This window comes from Lygodium microphyllum, chromosome 21, assembly GCF_053477565.2.
Source record: "Lygodium microphyllum isolate KBCC chromosome 21, Lygodium_microphyllum_v1.1.10, whole genome shotgun sequence".
In the NCBI taxonomy this organism is placed as follows: domain Eukaryota; kingdom Viridiplantae; phylum Streptophyta; class Polypodiopsida; order Schizaeales; family Lygodiaceae; genus Lygodium; species Lygodium microphyllum.
Window position 1 is genome coordinate 114,588,410 of NC_141155.1, and position 9,538 is coordinate 114,597,947.

At 42.8% G+C, this 9,538-nt stretch overlaps 1 protein-coding gene across 1 annotated transcript; it reads right to left on the reverse strand.

The window, feature by feature from the left end:
* Positions 1-3,454: 3,454 nt before the first annotated feature.
* Positions 3,455-6,416, reverse strand: LOC148018457 (uncharacterized). Its single transcript, XM_087662173.1, has 3 exons — positions 4,763-6,416; positions 4,417-4,571; positions 3,455-4,209 (listed from the first exon to the last, which is right to left on the reverse strand). Exons 1-3 carry the CDS (start codon positions 5,757-5,759, stop codon positions 3,841-3,843), a joined length of 1,521 nt encoding a protein of 506 aa, XP_087518299.1. The 5' UTR covers positions 5,760-6,416; the 3' UTR covers positions 3,455-3,840.
* Positions 6,417-9,538: the final 3,122 nt, after the last annotated feature.

The following is a 9,538-nucleotide window of genomic DNA, read 5'->3' on the forward strand; positions in this document are numbered from 1 at the left end:
ACAACACAGGGTCAACATGTTAATAACTAAATGCCAACCATATCTTGCAAAGAAAGAAAGAAACAAATACGTTGTGGCACTTTTACCAGACTACACAAAACGAATTCTCAATGCAAAGTTGCTTCAACTTCAACTATTGAGCATCATTGATACATCCATCTTGGTTTGCGAAATGACAAGAGCGATTGCGAACGGAACCTTGGACCATCAATCTACTCTCAATAACCCTCTAGTCTATCTCTTAGAATAATGGATAATACAAGTTACAATGGCTTTGTCAAGCACTATTCTCATCCTTGCATGCCAACAACACAGGGTCAACATGATAATAACTAAATGCCAACCATATCTTGCAAGGAAAGAAAGAAACAAATACGTTGTGGCACTCTTACCAGACTACACAAAAAGAATTCTCAATGCAAAGTTGCTTCAACTTCAACTATTGAGCATCATTGATACATCCATCTTGATCTGCGAAATGACAAGAGCGATTGCGAACGGAACCTTGGACCGTCAATCTATTCTCGATAACCCTCTAATCTATCTCTTAGAATAATGGATCGCTTTCACAACCATCTATTAGAATTGACTTGACTACATCCGATATTGCGGATGTGTTTTGCTTTCAACATGCTACATAATCCATTAATCTAGAAGTACATGGCTATAGCAGAACATCCACATCCAAGGATAGGGCTTTGCATCCTCAACATATAATCCATCCAAGGATAGGGCTTTGCTTCAACTTCAACTATTGAGCATCATTGATACATCCATCTTGGTCTATGAAATGACAAGAGTGATTGCGAACGGAACCTTGGACCGCCAATCTATTCTCGATAACCCTCTAATCTATCTCTTAGAATAATGGATCGCTTTCACAACCATTTATTAGAATTGACTTGACTACATCCGATATTGCGGATGTGTTTGCTTTCAACATGCTACATAATCCATTAATCTAGAAGTACATGGCTATAGCAGAACATCCACATCCAAGGATAGGGCTTTGCATCCTCAACATATAATCCATCCAAGGATAGGGCTTTGCTTCAACTTCAACTATTGAGCATCATTGATACATCCATCTTGGTCTATGAAATGACAAGAGTGATTGCGAACGGAACCTTGGACCGCCAATCTATTCTCGATAACCCTCTAATCTATCTCTTAGAATAATGGATCGCTTTCACAACCATCTATTAGAATTGACTTGACTACATCTGATATTGCGGATGTGTTTGCTTTCAACATGCTACATAATCCATTAATCTAGAAGTACATGGCTATAGCAGAACATCCACATCCAAGGATAGGGCTTTGCATCCTCAACATATAATCCATCTAAAGGATTATAGAGCTCCATCATGAAAGCTCTCCATTCGACCCAATGCTCAAAGCAAATCACGGGAATAAAAGAGTTATAGTTTGCTCGGAAATATAGTTGAGCCAAGCCAATGACATGCATTCTAAAGAGCCGATTAGTACGAGTTTGCATGCATCATAATGGATCGCTTTCACAACCATCTATTAGAATTGACTTGACTACATCCGATATTGCGGATGTGTTTGCTTTCAACATGCTACATAATCCATTAATCTAGAAGCACATGGCTATAGCAGAACATCCACATCTAAGGATAGGGCTTTGCATCCTCAACATATAATCCATCCAAGGATAGGGCTTTGCTTCAACTTCAACTATTGAGCATCATTGATACATCCATCTTGGTCTACGAAATGACAAGAGTGATTGCGAACGGAACCTTGGACCGTCAATCTATTCTCAATAACCCTCTAATCTATCTCTTAGAATAATGGATCACTTTCACAACCATCTATTAGAATTGACTTGACTACATCCGATATTGCGGCAACTATTGAGCATCATTGATACATCCATCTTGGTCTACGAAATGACAAGAGTGATTGCGAACGGAACCTTGGACCGCCAATCTATTCTCGATAACCCTCTAATCTATCTCTTAGAATAATGGATCGCTTTCACAACCATCTATTAGAATTGACTTGACTACATCCGATATTGCGGATGTGTTTGCTTTCAACATGCTACATAATCCATTAATCTAGAAGTACATGGCTATGCTATAGCGGAACATCCACATCCAATGATAGGGCTTTGCATCCTCAACATATAATCCATCGAAAGGATTAGAGCTCCATCATGAAAGCTCTCCATTCGACCCAATGCTCAAAGCAAATCACGGGAATAAAAGAGTTATAGTTTGCTCGGAAATATAGTTGAGCCAAGCCAATGACATGCATTCTAAAGAGCCGATCAGTACGAGTTTGCATGCATCATATTACAAAATATTAACCGTCTTGTTGAAAGAACAATGACATGTAAGATAGAAGGCTTGCTTGCAAGAACCTCACCCTACTTGGAAATCACCTTGGAAGATATAGTGTTTACATTCTTATTTCCAACCGTCTTACAAAATATTAACCGTCTTGTTGAAAGAACAATGACATGTAAGATAGACGGCTTGCTTGCAAGAACCTCACCCTACTTGGAAATCACCTTGGAAGATATAGTGTTTACATTCTTATTTCCAACCGTCTCATTGAAAGAACAATGACATGTAAAACAGACGGCTTGCCTGTAAGAACCTCACCCTACCTGGATATCACCTTGGAAGATATAGTGTTTACATTCTTATTTCCACTTGGCCATGGTGCCTATGACCAAAAGAAATGTGAACGTTTAAAATCATGATCTGTGGCTTGAACTATATATGCATACATATTCTCCTTTCGACATGCTCTATGTATTTAAACATCCTACCTAGAATAAAAGAGTTATAGTTTGCTCGAAAATATAATCGAGCCAACTGATGACATGCATTCAAAGGAGCCAATTAGCACGAGTTTGCATGCATCATATTACGATCTCGTTGAAAGAACAATGACGTTCAAGATAGACGGCTTGCCAGGAAGAACCTCACCCTACCTAGATATTACCTTGGTAAATGCAATGTATCCGTTCTTATTCCCACTTGGGCCATGGTGCCTATGACCAAAAGAAATGTGAACATTTAAAATCATGATCAATGACTTGAGCTACACATGCATACATATTCCCCTTTTAACATCCGCCTGATATTTAAACAATGTAAAAACTTGTCTACAAATGTCCTTTGCCTCGAGACACAATGCATGTCTAAACACCATCAGTAAAATTGGTACATAACAAACCTGCAAGAATTGCATACATATAGAACTCTAGACTCCTTTAGTGAGCTACACATGTCAACCTAGTTTAAAAAAATGTAATGATCACGATCACTTGGTTTTTTTCACGTGTGATTAGGACTATAGATCCTAACTCTCTAGGGTCTTTAAGTGATGATTTTGGGTGCGGTTGCGATGTAAACGTTTGGGCGGAAGACTTGTGCCACTGCCTCGGCGTAAGGCAGCGTGTATATGAGGTACTTTTGCCAAACGTGAATCGCGTGGCGAATTATATGTGGGTTTGTGCATTTCCTACTTCAAGGGACGAGCGAGCCTCGGTCTTGTTCAAGTCGCAAACTATTACTACAAGCTCGTGGGTTTATCATTCTCAACGAAATCCTCAACGCTCATGAACCAGATTCAAAAAACAACAGACGTTGGTTCCTGCCATACAATAACGACTGTGGGGGTAGTATTCAGGTTCTCGCAGTCCTTCCTTGCTTGCCAACTGAGAATTCATGAAGCTGAAGCTCTAGACTGTATTTATTTCATAGAAACAGCTTTGATCTCGCATATTGCTTATAGGAAGGTGCCATATTGCCGTTGCAGCTGGCACGGACTTACGGAGGTAATCGCAAGGTCACAGTATTAAACTGTGCAATGTGCTGCATCGCTCAGGGATGCAACTGCTGCAGGAAACCTTTCCTTTACCAAACTCCATATGGACTCGTACTCGTCATCCGACTGCTTGAGAGCGCTTATCATTCCCCTCAAACATGCATCCATCATCCTGCCATTGTCACCCTCACCACATCGCTGCAGTAAGCTCAGGTATTGATGTATCTGATGTGGGCGTAACCCCGATAGGAAAAAGGGAAACAGGCGTTTATGCATCGAGTCCATAATGCCTGTGCATTTCCCCAGTAAAGATGCTTGGTCTTTGGTTCCCAGGCCCGCTGCATTCAGGAGAGGGAGAAGATCAACTTCCTCCTCTCTGAAGTGCTCTATTGTGTGAATCTGCATCAATCAATGATGGGAAAGAAAAAACATGAATGTCTCACGAATCACGATCACGTCTGAGCAGATATTTGAAACAGGAAACTGACCAGAAAAAGAACCGGCACAGATCCCTTTGGGAATGGGGATAAAAGCGCACATACCCACCTATTGATATAACACGTCCAGAACATGAACAACTGTAGCGCATGATTAATCTCTGCGTACCTGGAGTGCCCTTAGGCGTGCTGCAACATTTTGAAGAGCTTCAGCTCTACTAGGCGTGTGTTGATCAAGAGCCAGAACTGCTTTTAAATCTTCTTTTATGCCATTCATGACTGGCAGGTCATTAGCATGGCTTTGATTTGCTGACTTGGTTATGCCTACAAAATTACATCAACGATGTTAATGACCTGAAGAACCCAATTTTTGTACGCAAGCAGGACTAATTCATCCCTTTTCAGTACGTAGGTTGTCTGCACGTGAATGCAGGAACAGATAACGCAAATTATGGACTTGTATGTGTGGGAACACTTCATGAGATGCTATATCTGGTGTGAGATGTCCTACAAACCTCTGTCAGCCTTCTCCAAGGCAGGGAAAATGACGCATTCTTCCATCTGAGCATGCTCCAGCATGAAGTCCAATAAGTAGCCATAGTTTGTGATAAGCTTTCTAATCTGCATGGAAATACTCCCTTTGACAGGATCAACAATTTTAGCATGACATTCTTTTATGGCCAATGCCAACTCATCTGCTGTGCACACAAGTTTACCAAAATGGCCAAGAATGCTCTGATGCTGGAGCGTGGTTAAGGCTACCAGCGGTGGCGGCCCTGACCTTGTAAGGGCTCGAGCAACAGATGTTTGCAGTGATTCCAAATCCATTCTGATAGGAGCATAACAAGCAAAGCTAGACATCCTTGTGCGGTAACTGACCAAATGATTATGAGCAGGGCTGATGTCAATGCCTCGGAAGTATGACAAGAGACGAGTGAGGAGCAGGAAAGGTATGAGGTATACATCCACGAAACTGAATTGATTACCAAAAAAATAAGGACCCTTGGAAGAGTACTTGGCTATGGCAGAATCGAACTTGTTATAAGCTTCATTCAGCTGCATGGTACATTCGTGCTGGGTGACTGGGTCTCCATTGTACAGGCCCGTGATCAGGACTGGGCTAAATGTGTCACGGACATATCCAACCCATTCCCTGACCTTCTGTGCTGAAGGGCCGCCAAGGAGACTGGGTTTGGGGAACCGCGCTTCGACATAGTCCAAAATCTCATCAGCAGAACCGGAGATAACTTGATCTTGGTCCTGCAGCATGGGCAATTTTCCATCGGGCATCGCGAATGCCATCCATTGCTTGCTCGTTTCCTTGTCATCGTCTGAATTAAGCCACAGGACCTCAACTGGAATTCCTTTGAATTCTAGGGCAATCCTTATTCTGGATGTAAAAGGGCAGCATTCACCTCCATACAGGCGCAGCTTTGGGTAGCGCTTCTTTACAGGGGAAACGTACGGAGCAACTGCTGAGTTGGTCTCTGGCTTTGCTAAGCAAGCTCCCATAGCTTGGACCCTTCAATATGTCTCTGAGGAACGGGTGAGGATTAAATCCTTAGACATGAAATAGCTCTCTGGCATGCATAGCTGAGCTTGTCTCCAAAATCAGAGACAGCCCTTAGCCTCTAGCTCTCTCGTCTAAGGAAGGGCTCTAGTCCTTATGGATGGAAAAACAACATCCCTGCACGGACAAAAGCGGGGCCGATAATGGGTTACTCTAGAGATGGCTAAATCTATACGAGGAACTGTGCTTTTAAATATACAGAGTAATCAGTCTCTCAGACTGGATCATGACTGAATCAAAGACGGAGGAGAGTTGGTTTGAGCGAATCATGATGGCGTTAGTGCGCCTCTCTCTCTCTCTCCACTGCTTGTGTGTGTGCGCGCGGGCGCCTCTCCCCCCCTCTTGATTGCGGAGGAGAAAGAGCAAGTCATCAACCGAATTATCGGAGCTCAATCGATTTATTATGTTCGCGGTGATGCTTAGCTATAATCAAGACGGCGAGGTGAAATGGGCGAATTGCAGTTACAGCCGGAGAGAGAGAGAGAGAGAGAGAGAGAGAGAGGCTTGCTTATCGAGCTAGCTAATGAGCTATGGTCTGCTGAAAAGAGAAGGAAGAGGCGAAGACGGATAGAGTACTAACATGATAATAAAAAGCGAGAGTGAGTGAGTGTCTGAAGACTGAGAGAGCGAGCGAGCGAGTGCGAGAGCCGTTTATGATGAGAACGGTCACAAAAAGAGGTCTCCATCCACGAGAGAGAAAGAGAGAGAGAGAGAGAGAGAGAGAGATGTTCGCAACGTTTTTACCCTCCGGCTTAGGCCCGTTACAGACATATCCGGACCGGTGAGGTATCTATCTCCCAAAAGTATGGGGCTCTTGGCTTTCACACCGTCCGGACGATATTTAGCGTAATTTTGCTAAACATACATGTTTTCCACTAATTGGTGAGATGCGAAGTGCAAGCACACCTCTCTTTGGAAATATCCTCCGTGCAACAATTTGCTGATGCACATTTCGTCTCTTCTTCATACATGGGTGGGTTGGTCAAGTCGAATGAAACAGCCCTTGCGGATAACTTTTTCTTTTCTCTTGCAAAGGACGCCTAAGCACGACGCCCCCTATAGCATTAGTTCGTATGGATGGGTGTGTAATCCCCCTTAGTTATAGAGAAAGAGAGAAAGTCAGGATGCCACATGACGCCAAAGGATACGTGGTAAAGACTTGAGAAGGCAATTCCCAGGAACATGAGACCCTCCTCGTTTTGGGCACTAGCGACTTGTAGCCTCTATAGGATAAGGGTGTCGATTTATTGATGGCCCTTGATGTTGTAGTAGGGAGGGCCATTTTGTATTTGAAAACCCCCAATTTTGTATTAGCAATATCTAATTCTATGATGCATTTGCTCCCATTCTCTTATCTTTGATTGGTCAATTTCAACCATTTTGTGAGGTATCATTCTATTATAGATTCCCCCTCCTTGCACAAAATTGTGGGCAATGTTTCCAACAAAGGAGTATAGGACCATACATCTGATTATGAAATTGACTTGGATTTGACAATGCGACAGGGAGCTTGGTAACTGTGACTAAACCAACCCCCTTACCTTATATGTGTACGAGTGGTGAGCCCAAAAAAATGTCTTACTCCCATCATACATGCTTCATCTCAATGTGGTGCCACCATTAACTCCACTTTTCAAGAGGTTAGGCAACATTCGAGTAAACATATTACTAGGTGCTTCGCATCTAGATTCTCCTCGGTGCTTCGCATTGGTATTCACCTGGTGGTTCACGTCAAGGCTCAAAGTACCAATACTAGTAAACAATTAGGACAATGTGCGTTTTATTTACCTATACACCATCACCTCCATGCACACGCGTGCGCGCGCGCGCACACACACACACACACACACACACACACACACACACACACACGCAAGCTCTCTCTATGCTTAGAACACTTGTATGAGAGAGAAGAGTGCAGTCTTATGCCACCTTTGTCATATGAAATGGGGCTGAGGGAGGGAGGTAGTAGAGTTTCAGCATCCTTATTCATTTCTATCACCTCCTTTATGAGTATGAGAGAGAGAGAGAGAGAGAGAGAGAGAGAGAGAGAGAGAGAGAGAGAGAGAGAGAGAGAGAGAGAGAGAGAGAGAGAGAGAGAGAGAGAGAGAGAGAGAGAGAGATTCTCGCATTCGTGAAGGGAGAAAATAATATAGATGCTTTCGATACCCCTGAAGGGAGTGAGCCTTGAAGTGGAAGCATGGAACATAAGCAAGAGCTATGGTGGAAGGAGCAAGAGCAAGAGAGAGAGAGATATATATAAGATGTGGAAACTCCAACAATCACAATGTATGTCCGAATGCAATGTTGCCAACTGAATAGTATTCATAGAATCCAAATGCAATGTAGGGACCACATTAGTAATGCCAAGATCTACCATGAGATAGCCTAACTAGAGAGCCTTCTTTCAAGCCTCAGTGGTTGCAATATACTATGCCGTTGTAGATAGGGCAATGCATTTCTATACCCTGGATATCCAAGAAATAGTACCTCCAACAAAGGCGAAGACATAGCCAGAGGTGGACTTCCTACTACCTGCATGTTTTGCATAATCAGAGCTACTGTACCCCACGACTTCTATATCCTAGCCACCATAATAGATGCACATAGCTATTATGCTCTTCAGGTACCTCATGATACCCTTGACGACATCCCAATGCCGTCTGCCAAGTGTAGCCATATAGCGTGGCACAACTCCCAAAATAAATGCTATGTCAGGATGAGTGGCTATCATGGCATACATCAAATTGCCCATTGCAAATGCATAAGGGATCTTGGCCATCTTGGTCTTCCTCTCATCAGATTCTGGACAATTGACTTGACTAACCTTTACATGAGAAGGTAAAGGATAGTCAATAGGCTTAACATCCTGCAGATGAAACCACTCAAGAATCTTTTGGATGTACTGCTTTTGTGACAAGTAAAGGAGCCCCTTAGAGTGATTGCACGTAATGCCGATCCCAAGAATATGTGAGGCTTGTCCCATGTCCTTCAACTCAAAGCTCTTCTTGAGTCGACCTTTCAAGGCATCCAACTCATCATTCATGAGCACTCCCAGCAATTATCATATCATCCACATAGAGTATCAAAATCATAAGGCTACCATGATGAGTCTTCTTCATGAATAAACATAGATCCATATCACTACGGAAATATTCTTGTGAATGTATAAAAGTATCAGACTTGTGGTACCATTCCCTAGGTGCCTACTTAAGGCCATAAAGACTCTTTCCTAATTGGCACACTAGATGGTCCTGCCAGGTTCTGCAAAGCCCTTAGGCTGCTCCATGTAGATCTTATCATGTAAGTCCCCATGAAGAAAAGTCGTCTTGACATCCATATGATAAAGATCCAAGTTAAGCTGAGCAACCAAAGTTAGTACTAAGCATAGGATAGTCATCTTTACAACAGGAGAAAAGACTTCATCAAACTCCACACCATGCTCCTACTTGAAAACCTTGGCAACTAGTTTGGCCTTGTATGCTGACTTGGGACATCTAGGGGTATCTTTTAGCTTGTACACCCACTTGCATGGCAAAGCATGCTTTCCACTAGGCAAAGGAACCAAATCCCATGTATGATTTTTCTCTAGTGAGTCATATTTTGATTGCATGGCTCTCTTCCAAGAGTGACTATTACCTCTGTGCATGGCCTTCTCATAAGTAAGAGACTCACCAACATTCATCACAATAACATAATCCATAGAGGGTGCAAACTGCTT

Coding starts and splice junctions, on each gene's coding strand:
- LOC148018457 (XM_087662173.1), bottom strand. CDS start 5,759: ATGGGAGCTTGCTTAGCAAAGCCAGAGACCAACTCAGCAGTTGCTCCG. Junction 4,572..4,762: donor CTTGGAGAAGGCTGACAGAG/GTTTGTAGGACA, acceptor GTAATTTTGTAG/GCATAACCAAGTCAGCAAAT. Junction 4,210..4,416: donor CACGCCTAAGGGCACTCCAG/GTACGCAGAGAT, acceptor TGATTGATGCAG/ATTCACACAATAGAGCACTT.